Source organism: Theropithecus gelada, chromosome 8 (genome assembly GCF_003255815.1).
Source record: "Theropithecus gelada isolate Dixy chromosome 8, Tgel_1.0, whole genome shotgun sequence".
NCBI lineage: Eukaryota > Metazoa > Chordata > Mammalia > Primates > Cercopithecidae > Theropithecus > Theropithecus gelada.
In genome coordinates, this window is record NC_037676.1 from 121,436,672 (window position 1) to 121,453,839 (window position 17,168).

The 17,168-nt window shown below is 39.1% G+C and overlaps 1 protein-coding gene across 2 annotated transcripts in view; it reads left to right on the forward strand.

The window, feature by feature from the left end:
• Positions 1-14,706, forward strand: part of MAL2 (mal, T cell differentiation protein 2) — a 33,726-nt gene extending 19,020 nt beyond the window's left edge. For both annotated transcript variants that reach the window (XM_025394574.1, XM_025394573.1), the window contains 2 exons: positions 11,172-11,327; positions 14,427-14,706. In XM_025394574.1, the coding sequence (XP_025250359.1) occupies positions 11,172-11,327; positions 14,427-14,498 (228 nt within the window). In that variant the 3' untranslated portion in view covers positions 14,499-14,706. The remainder of the gene's footprint in view (positions 1-11,171; positions 11,328-14,426) is intronic.
• Positions 14,707-17,168: the final 2,462 nt, after the last annotated feature.

Consider the following 17,168-nt stretch of genomic DNA (forward strand, 5'->3'; position numbering starts at 1 on the left):
CTTCAGGCCAGCGTTGCTACACTTGTTTGTTTTTAGTCACATTTGGCAGAGAGACTTCCGAGAAGATCTCAGGTAGATCGTCTGAGGTCTACATATAATTCCTCTCGCCCTCCTGTGGCACATACACTAGGGCAATACATGCCCTTTACTGCCATCCTGACTTCCAGCAGCTCTGCCTTCTCCTGATGTTAGTGGCAACTACCTTTGTCAAGATGGTAACTCCTCTTCTTGCCTTTTTGTCCCTGGGCAAAAGAGTCCAAAGTGGCCAGGGGGTAGCCATACCTTGTAGCTCAGTGGGGCTATTGCTGTATCCTCTGTCAAGAGTACCCCTTTGGGGACAAGGACCCTTGACCATGAAAAACCTAGAGTTGTGGAGGCAGAAATCATAAAGGATTTCAGCAGGTTATTAGAAGTGATGACAACTGGAGAAACTCTTGCTTTTACCCCTAAATTTCCATTCTTCCAATGAAGACACAATAACATGTAGGAAGCTCTTCTTCAGTGTATCTACTGCATCCTAAAGGATGACCCCCATCCTCACAGACTAGTGCCTCCAAGCTATACCTTCAGCCAGCCGTTCCTTTGTGCTATCAGGCCAGGCCAGCAGCTTCTAGGTGGTGCAGTACGTGATGCAACCAACCCAGGGGTAGGCACCCATTTCCACTCAGGCTTTGCTGAGTAGTAGTTTCCTTGATCAGAGACAGAGTGAAAGCCTGTGAGTGAATGCAGTCTGTAAATCATTGGATATAGCTGGTGGCTCAAGCTCTAAGAGTCAGAAAAGCAAATTCATAAATCAATGCCCTAGGTAATTCTATTTTTGTAAGAATAACCATTACGGGTGTTTGTTTTTGTGAGAGTGAAATATTTTGCCCTCCAGGAAGGTAGGAGCTCAGTTTACACTTACTACAGGTGACTGGTTGGTCCCCTTGAGGATAATCCCTTATCCAGAGCTCAGAGTTAGTCTCTGTTGCTGACAGTTCAACATTCAGAGGAAGCAGTGGGTAGATCATCTTTGGCAATAAGGAAGCCATGCTCTTGGGCCTTTCCATGGCCACTTTCTCTGACCATGGGTACTCTGTTTATGTGCCCATAATGCCAGGTATGGGGTGGTTGATGACAAAGGATTGCTAACATCAACTGGAAGGGTCCTTTTGGCTACGTAGCATTCCAAAGCGATGCTTCTGGTAAGCATTACCAAGTGACAGAAAGATCTTCACATAGTATGCCTAATCCCATATCCCTTCCTTGTCCCTGAAGCTTTGATCTGTTTTATCCCATGGCCCTGACAAGTACAGTAGGCTGTTTGCTATTGATTATCAGTCTATGTATATTCTCACTATGGGCCTCTTTTCTTTCCTTCTTTTTTTTTTTTTTTTGAGACGGAGTCTTCCTCTATCGCCCAGCATGGAGTGCAGTGGCAGGATCCCTGCTCATTACAACCTCCGCCTCCTGGATTCAAGCAATTCTCCTGCCTCAGCCTTCTGAGTAACTGGGATTACTGGCATGCACCACCATGCCCAGCTAATTTTTGTATTCTTAGTAGAGATGGGCTTTTGCCATGTTGGCTAGGCTGGTCTGGAACTCCTGACCTCAAGTGATCCACCACCTCGGCCTCCCAAAGTGCTGGGATTAAAGACACACACCACCGCACCCAGCCATGGGCCACTTTTCTTTCTGAGCAAAGTGTGTGACATGCATCATCACTCAGCTCTACCAACTGGGAAAATATTCCCTAACCAGTCTTTCGAAGCCAACTCTGAATGTGGCTATAATGCACATACAATACAGCTGCTGTTCCTTTCCACCTTGCAAGCACATAGGAGCCAACTCTTCCAAAAACAAAGCTCAGGGTTTTTTTCTCCTTCAGGTGGGCATAAGGAAATCCCTCTTCCCTGTGGCCATAGGTATGAACTGAGGAAGGAGAGCAGTTCCACTCTGGTGAATAATGTGAGAGCCTAGGCTACCTGCTCATGCAGTTAACTCTTGTTAACTGGTCTTGCTCAGGTCAATATATGTGTCCTTCCTATCACAAGGAGACAGCTGCTGGCCCACCTGACTTTTTGAGTTAGTGGCTTCCATGGAACCCAACTCAAAATAAGCAGTTCTGGATGCCTGGCCACTGGTGTCTCATGATCAAGTGTTTCTTTTCTACCAGGTCTAGTACTAGGAGCTGCTTTTCAAAGACTTGTCGCTCTCCAGTGCAGGTTACTAGAGGCTCTAAAAATCCAGGAACCTCCATCGTGATTTTCACACTGGAATTGCCGTAAATTCCATACTATGTACTTTCTCCCAACACCAAGAGTATATATGACCCTGGCTGGATAGGATGACCAAAGCATACGGAGTGAGAAGCGCAAGAAGTGTATTGGGAAGTAACACCTATAAAAGATGAAAGGCAAAAGAATAGGATTGGACAGGAAAGCCTTGAAACCACAATTCAGATACTTCTGAAAAGGAGGTAGGAAGAAGCAAAATTGGCAGGAATAGAGAGAGAGGGGGGAAAGGGCAAGCAGTAATTGCTTGTGGGCAGAATCCTTTCTGGCAGAGACAATACTATGTGTAAAGAGTAGCATCCTTGAGCTATAAAATGCTTCCTAGGGACCAAAATGAGGTGAATGTGGGTGACATTGAAAAAGGTATGTAATGGTGGAGAAATCAAGGGATCAGATCATACCAGGAGTTGCAGGTCCTGTCATCAAATCTCTTTATTACAAGATCAACTATTTTTGATGATTCACCTCAGTAAGTTAAATGAGTGCCTAAATTTTTCTTACTACAGTCTATCATTTCATTTAGCCGTTAAAAATGATGACATTTGAATTTGGGGTTTGACCTTCATCAACTAATATTTGTTGAATAAACACATGTATTTGAGCATCTCTGCTATAGATTAGACATGTGGCCAGTAACACTTTTCTTAAATCTTTTGAAGGCATTTGTGAATCAGTTTACAAATGAGAGTTACTTAATAGAAAGCACATCTTTGTAGTTCTTATGTACTTAAATGTGAGAACAATTTATTTTTTATTTATTTATTTTTATTATACTTTAACTTCTAGGGTACGTGCACAACGTGCAGGTTTGTTACATATTATACATGTGCCATGTTGGTGTGCTGCACCCATTAACTCATCATTTACATTAGTTATATCTTCTAATGCTATCCCTACCCCCTGCTGCATCCCCACAGTAGGACCCGGTGTGTGATGATCCCCTTCCTGTGTCCAAGTGATCTCATTGTTCAATTCCCACCTATGAGTGAGAACATGCGGTATTTGGTTTTCTGTTCTTGTGGTAGTTTGCTCAGAATGATGGTTTCTAGCTTTATCCATGTCCCTACAAAAGACAGGGACTCATCCTTCTTTATGGCTGCATAGTATTCCATGGTGTATATGTGCCACCTTTTCTCTTAATCCAGTCTATCATTGATGAACATTTGGGTTGGTTCCAAGTCTTGGCTATTGTGAATAGTGCTGCAATAAACATACATGTGCATGTGTCTTTATAGCAGCATGATTTATAATCCTTTGGGTATATGCCCAGTAATGGGATAGCTGGGTCAAATGGTATTTCTAGTTTTAGATCCTTGAGGAATTGCCACACTGTTTTCCACAATAGTTGAACTTGTTTACAGTCCCACCAACAGTGTAAAAGTGTTCCTATTTCTCCACATCCTCTCCAGCACCTGTTGTTTCCTGATTTTTTTAAATGATTGCCATTCTAACTGGTGTGAGATTGTATCTCACTGTGATTTTGATTTGCATTTCTCTGATGGCCAGTGATGAGCATTTTTTCATGTGTCTGTTGGCTCTATGAATGTCTTCTTTTGAGAAGTGTCTGTTCATATCCTTTGCCCACTTTTTGATGGGGTTGTTTTTCCCTTGTAAATTTGATTGAGTTCTTTATAGGTTCTGGATATTAGCCCTTTGTCAGATGAGTAGATTGCAAAAAATTTCTCCCATTCTGTAGGTTGCCTGTTCACTCTGATGGTAGTTTCTTTTGCTGTGCAGAAGCTGTTTAGTTTAATTAGATCCCATTTGTCAATTTAGGCTTTTGTTGCCATTGCTTTTGGTGTTTTAGACATGAAGCCCTTGCCCATGCCTATGTCCTGAATGGTATTACCTAGGTTTTCCTCTAGGGTTTTTATGGTTTTAGGTCTAACATTTAAGTCTCTAATCCATCTTGAATTAATTTTCATATAAGGAGTAAGGAAAGGATCCAGTTTCAGCTTTCTACTTATGGCTAGCCAATTTTCCCAGTACCATTTATTAAATAGGGAATCCTTTCCCCATTTCTTGTTTTAGTCAGATTTGTCAAAGATCAGATGGCTGTAGATGTGTGGTATTATTTCTGAGGACTCTGTTCTGTTCCATTGGTCTATATCTCTGTTTTGGTACCAGTACCATGCTGTTTTGGTTACTGTAGCCTTGTAGTGTAGTTTGAAGTCAGGTAGTGTGATGCCTCCAGCTTTGTTCTTTTGGCTTAGGATTGTCTTGGCAATGTGGGCTCTTTTTGGTTCCCTATGAACTTTAAAGCAGTTTTTTCCAATTCTGTGAAGAAAGTCATTGGTAGCTTAATGGGGATGGCATTGAATCTATAAATTACCTTGGGCAGTATGGCCATTTTCACAATATTGATTCTTCCCATCCATGAGCATGGTATGTTCTTCCATTTGTTTGTGTCCTCTTTTATTTCACTGAGCAGTGGTTTATTTCTCCTTGAAGAGGTCCTTTACATTCCTTGTAAGTCAGATTCCTAGGTATTTGATTCTCTTTGAAGCTATTGTGAATGGGAGTTCATTCATGATTTGGCTGTCTGTTTGTCTGCTAATGGTGTATAAGAATGCTTGTGATTTTTGCACATTGATTTTGTATCCTGAGACTTTGCTGAAGTTGCTTGTCAGCTTAAGGAGATTTTGGGCTGAGAAGATGGGGTTTTCTAAATATAAAATGATATCATCTGCAAAGAGGGACAATTTGACTTCTTCTTTTCCTAACTGAATATCCTTTATTTCTTTCTCTTACCTGATTGCCCTAGCCAGAACTTCCAGCACTATGTTGAATAGGAGTGGTGAGAGAGGGCATCCCTGTCTTGTGCCAGTTTTCAAAGGGAATGCTTCCAGTTTTTGCCCATTCAGTATGATATTGGCTGTGGATTTGTCATAAGTAGCTCTTATTATTTTGAGATATGTTCCATCAATACCAAATTTATTGAGAGTTTTTAGCATGAAGGGCTGTTGAATTTTGTCAAAGGCCTTTTCTGCATCTATTGAGATAATCACGTGGTTTTTGTCTTTGGTTCTGTTATATACTGGATTACGTTCATTGATTTGCATATGTTGAACCAGCCTTGCATCCCAGGGATGAAGCCCACTTGATCATGGTGGATAAGCTTTTTGATGTGCTGCTGGATTTGGTTTGCCAGTATTTTATTGAGGATTTTTGCATCTATGTTCATCAGGGATATTGGTCTAAAATTCTCTTTTTTGTTGTATCTCTCTCAGGCTTTGGTATCAGGATGATGTTGGCCTCATAAAATGAGTTAGGGAGGATTCCCTCTTTTTCTATTGATTGGAATAGTTTCAGAAGGAATGGTACCAACTCCTCCTTGTACCTCTGGTAGAATTCGGCTCTGAATCCGTCTGGTCCTGGACTTTTTTTGGTTGGTAGGCTATTAATTATTGCCTCAATTTCAGAGCCTGCTATTGGTCTATTCAGGGATTCAACTTCTTCCTGGTTTAGTCTTGGGAGAGTGTAAGTGTCCAGGAAATTATCCATTTCTTCTAGGTTTTCTAGTTTTATTTGTGTAGAGGTGTTTATAGTATTCTCTGATGGTAGTTTGTATTTCTGTGGGGTCGGTGGTGATATCCCCTTTATCATTTTTTATTGCGTCTATTTGATTCTTCTCTCTTTTCTTCTTTATTAGTCTTGCTAGCGGTCTATGAATTTTGTTGATCTTTTCAAAAAACCAGCTCCTGGATTCATTGATTTTTTGGGGGGGTTTTTTGTGTCACTATCTCCTTTAGTTCTGCTCTGATCTTAGTTATTTCTTGCCTTCTGCTAGCTTTTTGAATGTGTTTGCTCTTGCTGCTCTAGTTCTTTTAATTGTGATGTTAGAGTGTCAATTTTAGATCTTTCCTGCTTTCTCTTGTGGGCATTTAGTGCTGTAAATTTCCCTCTACACACTGCTTTAAATGTGTCCCAGAGATTCTAGTATGTTGTATCTTTGTTCTCATTGGTTTCAAAGAACATCTTTATTTCTGCCTTCATTTCGTTATGTACCCAGTAGTCATTCAGGAGGAGGTTGTTCAGTTTCCATGTAGTTGAGCGGTTTTGATTGAGTTTCTTAGTCCTGATTTCTAGTTTGATTGCACTGTGGTCTGAGAGACAGTTTGTTATAATTTCTGTTCTTGTACATTTGCTGAGGAGTGCTTTACTTCCAACTATGTGGTCAACTTTGGAATAAGTGTGATGTGCTGAGAAGAATGTGTATTCTGTTGATTTGGGGTGGAGAGTTCTGTAGATGTCTATTAGGTCCGCTTGGTAGAGAGTTGAGTTCAATTCCTGGATATCCTTGTTAACTTTGTCTTGTTGATCTGTCTAATGTTGACAGTGGGGTGTTAAAGTCTCCCATTATTATTGTATGGGAGTCTAAGTCTCTTTGTAAGTCTCTAAGGACTTGCTTTATGAATCTGGGTGCTCCTGTATTGGGTGCATATATATTTAGGCTAGTTAGCTCTTCCTGTTGAATTGATCCCTTTACCATTATGTAATGGCCTTCTTTGTCTCTTTTGATCTTTGATGGTTTAAAGTCTGTTTTATCAGAGACTAGGATTGCAACCCCTGCTTTTTTTTGTTTTCCATTTGCTTGGTAGATCTTCCTCCATCCCTTTATTTGAGCCTATGTGTGTCTCTACATGTGAGATGGGTCTCCTGAGTACAGCAAACTGATGGGTCTTGACTCTTTATCCAATTTGCCAGTCTTTGTCTTTTAATTGGAGCATTTAGTCCATTTACATTTAAAGTTAATATTGTTATGTGTGAACTTGATCCTGTCATTATGATATTAGCTGGTTATTTTGCTCGCTAGTGATGCAATTTCTTCCTAGCATCAATGGACTTTACATTTTGACATGTTTTTGCAATGGCTGGTACTTGTTGTTCCTTTCCATGTTTAGTGCTTCCTTCAGGGTCTCTTGTAAGGCAGGCCTGGTGGTGACAAAATCTCTAAGCGTTTGCTTGTCTGTAAAGGATTTTATTTCTCCTTCACTTATGAAACTTAGTTTGGCTGGATATGAAATTCTGGGTTGATAATTCTTTTCTTTAAGAATGTTGAATATTGGCCCCCACTCTCTTCTGGCTTGGGGAGTTTCTGCCAAGAGATCTGCTGTTAGTCTGATGGGCTTCCCTTTGTGTGTAACCCGACCTTTCTCTCTGGCTGCCCTTAACATTTTTTCCTTCATTTCAACTTTGGTGAATCTGACAATTATGTGTCTGGAGTTGCTCTTCTCGAGGAGTATCTTTGTGGCATTCTCTGTATTTCCTGAATTTGAATGTTGGCCTGCCTTACTAGGTTGGGGAAGTGCTCCTGGATGATATCCTGCAGAGTGTTTTCCAACTTGGTTCCATTTTCCCCCTCACTTTAATGCACACCAATCAGACGTAGATTTGGTCTTTTCACATAATCCTATACTTCTTGGAAGCTTTGTTCATTTCTTTTTACTTTTTCCTCCACACTTCTCTTCTCGCTTCATTTCATTCATTTGATGTTCAATCACTGATAATCTTTCTTCCAGTTGATCGAGTTGGTTACTGAAGCTTGTGCATTTGTCACGTAGTTCTCATGTTATGGTTTTCATCTCTATCAGTTCTTTTAAGGTCTTCTCTGCATTGATTATTCTAGTTTCAATTCATCCATTCTTTTTTCAAGGTTTTTAGTTTCTTTGTGCTGGTTACATAGTCCCTCCTTTAGCTCTGAGAAGTTTGATGGACTGAAGCCTTCTTCTCTCAACTTGTCAAAGTCATTCTCCATCCAGCTTTGTTCCATTGCTGGCGATGAGCTGCGTTCCTTTGGAGGGAGAGATGCGCTCTGATTTTTTTGAATTTCCAGCTTTTCTGCACTGCTTTCTCCCCATCTTTGTGGTTTTATCTGCCTTTGATCTTTGATGATGGTGACGTACTGATGGAGTTTTGGTGTGGGTGTCCTTTCTGTTTGTTAGTTTTCCTTCTAACAGTCAGGACTCTCAGCTGTAGGTCGGTTGGAGTTTGCTCGAGGTCCACTCCAGACCCTGTTTGCCTGGGTATCAGCAGCAGAGGCTGCAGAAGATAGAATATTGCTGAACAGCGAGTGTTGCTGTCTGATTCTTGCTCTGGAAGCTTCATCTCAGGGGTGTACCCCGCCGTGTGAGGTGTCAGTCTGCACCTAGTAGGGGATGTCTCCCAGTTAGGTTACTCACAGGTCAGGGACTCACTTGATCAGCAGGCAGTCTGTCCGTTCTCAGATCTCAGCCTTCACGCTGGGAGTTCTACTGCTGTCTTCAAAGCTATCAGACAGGGGCATTTACATCTGCAGAGGTTTCTGTTGCTTTTTGTTTAGCTATGCCCTGTCCCAGAGGAGGAGTCTACAGAGGCAGGCCGACCTCCTTGAGCTGCGGTGGGCTCCACCCAGCTTCCTGGTGGCTTTGTTTACCCACTTAAGCCTCAGCAATGCTGGTACCCCTCCCCCAGCCTCGCTGCTGCTGCCGCCGCCTTGCAGTTAGATCTCATACTGCTGTGCTAGCAATGAGAGAGGCTCCGTGGGCAGAGGACCCTCTGGGCCAGGTGTGGTATATAATCTCCTGGTGTGCTGTTTGCTAAGACCCTTGGTAAAGCACAGTATTAGGGTGGGAGTTACCCAATTTTCCAGGTGTTGTGTGTCTCAGTTTCCCTTGGCTAGGAAAAGGGATTCCCTCCCCCCTTGTGCTTCCCAGGTGAGGCGATGCCTCGCCCTGCTTCAGCTCTCGCTGGTCGGGCTGCACCAGCTGACCAGCACCGATTGTCCGGCACTCCCCAGTGAGATGAACCCAGTACCTCAGTTGAAAATGCAGAAATCACCCGTCTTCTGTGTCACTCACAGCTGGAGGCTGGAGCTCTTCCTATTCGGCCATCTTGGGCCTATTTTTTTTTTAAGACAGAGTCTTGCTCTGTTGCTCAGGCTGGAGTGCAGTGGTGCAATCTCGGCTCACTGCAAGCTCCGCCTCCCAGGTTTACACCATTGTCCTGCCTCAGCCTCCCGAGTAGCTGGGACTACAGGTGCCTGCCACCAGGCCCATCTAATTTTTTGTATTTTTTAGTAGAGACAGGGTTTCACCGTGTTAGCCAGGATGGTCTCTATCTCCTGACCTCATGATCCGCCCACCTCAGCCTCCCAGAGTGCTGGGATTACAGGTGTGAGCCACCGTGCCCGGTCAGATGTGAGAACAATTTCTATGAACAGTATCATTTGCTGTATGGCCATTTACAAAGGCAGTGCAATGCTCTCCTTTGTAATATTGCTATAACAGTAATAGAAATCAAGAATAGGTTTGATAGAAAAGACTTCAAACGGAACCCTTACACACTGTTGGTAGGAATGTAAATTAGTACAGTCATTATAGAGAACATTGTGGAAGTTCCTCAAAAAGTTAAAAATAGAACTACCATATGATCAAGCAATCCCACACCTGGGTATATATCCAAAGGAAATGAAATCAGTGAGATATCTGCATTCTCATATTCATTACAGCCAAGATATAGAATCAACCTAAGGGTCGTAGAGGAATGAAGAAAATGCAGTATATATTCACAATACTAATTCAGCCTTTAAAAAGGCTGAAATCCTGTCATTTGCAATATAGATGAACATTATGTTATGTGAAATAAGTCAAGCACAGAAGGACCAATACCACATGATCTCACTTATATGTGAAATCTTAAAAAGTTGAATTCACAGAAGTAGAGAATAGAATGGTGATTACCAGGGTATGGGGTAATGGGAGACTGGGGAAATGTTGGTCAAAGAATACAAAATTTCAGTTAGGAGAAATGAGTTTAAGAGATCTGTTATATAGCGTGGTGACTACAGTTAATAACAGTGTATTATTATATTCTTGAAAAATGCTTTAAAAAGATTTCAAATGTTCTCCCCACAAAAAAGATAATTATAGGAGGATGGAGATATATATATATATATATATATATATATATATATATATATATATGCTCAATTTAGCCATCCCACAATGTATAAATATTTCAGAACATCGTGTACATGATAAATATGTATTTTGGTCAATTAAAATAATTTTTTTCTGAAAACTAAAGAAACTGGACTTTGGGACTAGACACACTACATGTTTTTCTCCCTCCCAAAGTTAATATTTGTGTGGCTTTAAACAGTCATTTAACTGAAAAGAAAGAAGAAATTCTTTGTAAAATGGAGACAATAAATGGTGGTTATAAGGATGAGTAACAATGCACGTAAGGTACCTGATATGTGGGAGCTATTAAAAACAGTGATGTGTTGATAATATATTAATTCAGGTAAGACAATATGAACTGTAATAGTGTTATGCTTCATATGAATGTCAGCAACATACAAAGAAACCTAATAAACGAGTTCTTATACTTTTGGTCAAAGTACATGTTAGTAGTTTTTAATGAAATATATGAATATGTGTTATTGAATTCTATTATTAGTCTTCTGTATCTTTCAGTGGAGAATCTCTAATGATAAAAATAACTGCTCAAAAATAAAATTATGTAATGTGTATGAATACATATAATAACCATAATAAAAAGATGTTATTTAAATGCTATTTTACTTGAATTTTAAAGACAGCATATGTTATAGCTTTTTTATATTATCCTAATTAACATTGATCTCTATGGCATCTTAATCCAAACTAAAATTATATATTATAAAATTAAGTATATGGAAAGGTTTACCAATGTGCCAATTAAGATGGGTTGATTGATTTCCACTTGGATTCTAATAGCCTGACATTTCTAAAGCAGCTAAGATAAACAGTGAATATAGTTAAGATTGTTTAATTAAATGTTTTGATCTTGCTAAACCTAAACTTCATCATTTAAAATAAGGAACAGAAAAATTTTTTTTTTTTAATTGCAGATGTCTTTTCTCTCCTCTTTTAGGATTTTGCCTACCATTTTACAGTATTTGTCTTCTATTTTGGAGCCTTTTTATTGGAAGCAGCAGCCACATCCCTGCATGATTTGCACTGCAATACAACCATGACCCTGCAGCCGCTCCTGAGTGATAACCAGTATAACATAAACGTAGCAGCCACAGTAAGTATTCAATGAGTACCATTCACCAGCACTTCTGCTCTACTGTCAAGGCCTCCAAGAAACTCCTCAGGCAACATTCATTTTCTTTAATGCTAGCCATTAGCATTAAATATATAATAGCTATTTATCTGTACAATAACCCTGTAAGCAAAGTGCCATGATCACCCCCAGTATTGTGGGTGATTAAACTGTAGCACAAAGAGGTTGATGTTCATGTAAGATCATAGCAAACCAGTAGAACTGCTTGGCTTTGCACAGCAATGTCTACTTTGCAAAAAGAATTGTGTTTTTTGCTTCTGATAACTTTCAGAGATGGTAAAGGAGATCTCCCAGTTTTGTTCTTTAGTATTCGATAGCTGCTTGCAATTTATTTTTATTCAATGAATAGTTACTGTGAGCCTACCATTTATCAAGTAATTTTGCTGGGTGTTGAGGACAGGGTGAGTAAGTTACAGTTCCTGCCATTAAGGAAAGTGCAGGTGAGTAAGGCAAATAGCTAGCCATTGTAGTAGATGATAGGCAGATGAAATACATTCCTTGGGGTATTTATTAAATTTTTAAAATCATCTAATTCATATACTGGAGTTAATTTGTCATTTTGTATAGATAATTTGAAGAAATAATATATTTTTTGTTGTTAGAGATCATTTTTAAGATGTCAGAAGTCCAAATTATTTTCTGAAATATTGTGATATTTAATATAAGTATATGGCAAATTAGTGACCCTAATGTTTTATTATGTTCCCCAGGTAGCCTATAAATAACCCAGTACTCATATAGTCATTGAAATCTGTCTGGAGCAGCACTGTCTAGTAGAACTTTCTACAGTGACAGGAATATTTCATGTAAGTGCTGTCCAAAATGGTGACCACTAGCCTCATGTGGCTGTTGAGCAATTGAAAATTAACTAGGCTGAGGAGCCATAGCTCATGCCTATAATCCCAGCACATCGGTAGGCCGAGGTGGGAGGACTGCTTGAGGCCAGGAGTTTGAGACCAGCCTGGTCAACATAGCAAAACCCTGTCTCTGAAAAAGGAAAAACAAAAAACAAACCAGAATAAAGAATTGGCCAGGCCTGGTGGCTTGTGCCTGTAGTGCTACCTACCCAGGAGCTCAGGAGCCCAGGAGGTGGAGGTTGCAGGGAGCAGAGACCACACCACTGTACTTCAGTCTGAGTGACAGACCGAGACTCTGTCTGGTGGGGGGAGAGAAAGAGTGAGAAAGATAACTAGTATGACTAAGGAACTGAATTTTTAGGGTTAATTTTAATAAATTTAATCACATGTGCCTAGTGGCTATCATGTTAGACAATACATGTCTAGAGTTTGAGTTTTGAGGGGTAAAAGACAAATGGTTTCAAGACCTATTATAAGTTTCCCAAGTCTCTGGTAGGATTTGTCAAAATTTATTGAGTGCCTGTGAAGAATTAGGCTGAAGGTGGGATTACAACAAAAAGGAGTCATGGTTTTAGCTTTGAAAGGTTTATAGTATAGATTAGTGACTTTACCACTTGCTTATAAAAGAAATAAAAGTTTCATTTAATGAATTCTTACCTAAAACCCCAATAAATTTAGAATAAAAGTTTAGGTGCTGTAGTTGAAGTGAAGAGGGCCTTGAATGATGTTCATTCTCTTTTCATAAAGCTGCCTCTACCCACCATATCATCCCTGAGGATCATAGAATCCTTGTGATCCAAAAATCACATTGGAAAACCCTTGGTTTTAACAGTTTTACAAAGCAAAGTTCAGGAACTTGACTTTTTTCCTTGCTGTTAGTCATCAATTCCCATTGTATTTGCCTTTATATGTTTCTTACTTCTAGTCCCTTCTTTTTAATGGTACAGGCTAGATTCTCATATCTTGGATCATTAAAGTATCCCCACATCTATTGATAGTCACCCTAGAACCTACTTTCACAAGAATAGTAGCTGCTGAAATACTTGATGGTTGTCTGAGGTCCTTCATTTCTCACCTTTGTCCTAAGGGCCTAGTTTTCCGTGTTCTCCATCATGTAATTCTTTTCTGGCTGCTTCTCTTTTGTGACTTTGTCCCTGTTGTCCTTCCCTTTCTAAGTGAAGCTGTCTCAGTAAACCTCTACATGCTTTGAGTTCAGCATTACATCCCGTTTCATCCATGTGCTCACTCCAAAGTAAATCTGTAGTTTGAGTTTTATTCTAACTAAAATGTATCAGCCATCCATTTGGGACATTAGATAGGAAAATTCCTTTTCCATAATAATAGATATCAAGCGCTATTGCTCTCATTCAGAAAACAATGTCTAGATTAGAAATGTATCAGAGAAACAATCAGCAGAAGGGTGGAAAGAAGAGCAGAATAGTAATTAAACTGTGAAAATGGTCTATAGGTGAATCTAGTATTCCTTCCCAGAGCTAGCTTCCTAGTTAAGAATCCCTGTGCTAAACCATAACATTTATCATGTTGAACTGCTTTTTCTTTGTCTTTTAGTCTTCTATGGGTCATAAGCCCCAAAAGGGTGAGGATGCTATCTACTGTTTGTATGTACGAAGTGCAGTGATAGACACACAGTTGGTGCTAAAGAGATTCTCGGGACAGTAATTCACAGTAGAGTGTAGATTTGTGCATAGGACTGTCTCCTATACAAGAGCAAGCCAACCTGACAATTCATTTCCACTTGTCTTAGTTGAGTTTTAAAGTTACCTTCCATCATCACAGAAATTATTTGATGAATCCTCAGGTTCTGATAGTTGCTGGCTTCCTTGGCTGTGAAGCCACTACATGAATAGAACTTCATGCTGAATTTTTAAATACAGTGCCTGGGGATTCACAAATACTTAATAAGTGAGCCCAGAATGTGAACAAATTGAACAAATGTTCAATGTAAAGTCGTCCACAAATGAGAAAATTATTAGGGGCTAAAATGTTTAAAGGAAGTGGGGGGTAATTGTATGAGGGAATAAATAAGTTGTACAAATCATCAAATAAATCAATGTAAAATATTTTTGTAAGTGTTGAAGTGTTTTTAGGTAGATTGGTCAATCTTCATATGTTTGTTCTTGAGGACACTGCTTTTAAGTCGGTATTGTAAATCTGATGTGAATTTTTGTTTCTTTTTTCTTAGATTTTTGCCTTTATGACGACAGCTTGTTATGGTTGCAGTTTGGGTCTGGCTTTACGAAGATGGCGACCGTAACACTCCTTAGAAACTGGCAGTCGTGTGTTAGTTTCATTTGTCTACTTTATATGTCTGATCAATTTGGATACCATTTTGTCCAGATGCAAAAACATTCCAAAAGTAATTTGTTTAGTAGAGAGAGAGACTATCAAAGCTCAAATTGTGGTTTATTTCATGGATGGAATGTTAATTTTATTATGATATTAAAGAAATGGCCTTTTATTTTACATCTCTCCCCTCCTTCCCTTCCTGAAAGTTTCCTTTTATGTCCATAAAATACAAATATATTATTCATAAAAAATTAGTATCCCTTTTGTTTGGTTGCTGAGTCACCTGAACCTTAATTTTAATTGGTAACTACAACTCCCTAAAAAAACACATTTCAAATAGGCTTCGCACTGAACTGTATAATTTAGTGTAAACCAGGAATTGGCACACTTTTTAAAAAATGGGCCAGAAGGTAAATATTTATGCTTCATGGGCCATACAGTCTCTGTCACAACTATAGCATGAAAGCAGCTGTACACAATACAGAAATGAATGAGTGTGGTTATGTTCTAATAAAACTTTATTTATAAAAACAAGGGGAGGCTGGGTTTCACCTGTGGGCCATAGTTTGTCGACCACTGGTGTAAAACCTTAGTTATATATGTTCTGCATTTTCTTGAACTGATCATGAAAACCTATAAACCTAATAGACAAGCCACATAATATTTAGCTTCATTATGCAATAATCACATTGCCTTTGTGTTAATAGTCACATACTTACCTTTGGAGGAATGTATGGTTTCTCAGACTATCTCAGGCAGAGTCCTGGATGTAGGCAAAAGTAATTTATGAAGTAAACTTTAGTCGCTTAATCAAACTAATGATAGTCTAACAACTGAGCAAGATCCTCATCTGAGAGTGCTTAAAATGGGATCCCCAGAGACCATTAACCACTACTGGAACTGGTATCTAGCTACTTATGTCTTACTTTGAGTTTATGCTTCAGTATACAGTTGTTTGCCCTGTGCATGAACATACCCATATTTGTATGTGGATATGTGAAGCTTTTCCAAATAGAGCTCTCAGAAGAATTAAGTTTTTACTTCTAATTATTTTACATTACTTTGAGTTAAATTTGAATAAAGTTGTAGATTCTTGTTTTTGCATTAGCCCAGACATCTATATTGTTTTTGCACTGGTGACAGACAAAATCAGTTTTAAAATCATAGCCAGCACAAAAACTATTTCTGGCTAAATAGCACAGAAAAGTATTTTAACCTACCTGTAGAGATCCTGGTCATGGAAAGGTGCCAAAATGTTTTGAATGGAAGAACAAGTTAGAGCGAGGCCACAGTTCCCACCACACTAGGGCTTTTGTATTGCCCTACTCTTTCAGCCCTTTACTTTCTGGCTGAAGCATCCCCTTGGAGTGCCATGTATAAGTTGGGCTATTAGAGTTCATGGAACATAGAACAACCGTGAATGAGTGGTATGATCAGTGCTTAATGATCAAGTATTACCTATCTAAGAATCCTCTAGAAAGAACCCTGTTAGATCTTGGTTTGTGATAAAAATATCAAGACAGAAGACATGAGGAAATCAGGCATATGACTTTGTACTTACATCAGATATTTTCTGTAATATCCTACTTCCTTGGTTTTCCCAGCTCCATACCACACACCTAAACCTGTGTTATGAATTACATATTACAAAGTCATAAATGTGCCATATGGATATATAGTCTATTCTAGTTGGAATCGTTTAGTCTGCTAGAATTTAGTTGTGAGACTTTTTTTGTTTCCCAGTATAGCAGTCTTCTGTTTGGTGGCATTAAATTGATTTCTTTAAAATGCTTTGGTGGCATTTTTGTAAATGGATTGCTTCTAGATTGTTACAAACCAAGCCTAAGACACATCTGTGAATACTTAGATTTGTAGATTAATTGCATTCTAGATTTGTGAGTTGAATGACAAAGGAGTTGAACAAAAATTATGGCGTTTAAGAATTTAACATATCTTAGCTGTAAAAATGAGCAAGTGTTGGTTGGTTTTAAAATCTGGTAACTCCTTGATGAAAAGAAATTTATTTTATACGTGTTATGTCTCTAATAAAGTATTCATTTGATAATCTTTGTGGTCATCTATTACACCATTCACTTTGAAATTCAGTTAAAGGTTTGATATAAACTTGACAGAGCTTCTAGACTTATAATGTATAAAAAGTTGTGTTTTAAACATTTCTGTGTAAAAGTCTCTCAGGAATTGTCTTTTTTCTTTGATGAAGGTGAAAGAGGTAAGTCTTTGGAAGTAACGTTGCATAGGAAGTTTAAATGAGAATTCTGTTTTGCCGAGTGTGATGACTTATGTCTATATTCCCAAAACTTTGGGAAGCCGAGGCCGGAGGATCCCTTGACACTAGGAATTCAGGACCAACCTGGGCAATATACTGAGACTTCATCTCTACAAAAAAATTTAAAAATTAGCTGGGTGCATGGTGGCACATGCCTCTCGTCCCAGCTACTTGGGAAACTGAGGTGGGAGGATGGCTTTAGCCCAGGAGGTTGAGGCTCCAGCCTGGGTAACAGAGTGAGACCCTGTCTCACAAATAAATAAATAAATAAATAAATAAATAAATAAATAAATAAATAAAATAAACAGAGTGAGACCCTGTCTCACAAATAAATAAATAAATAAATAAATA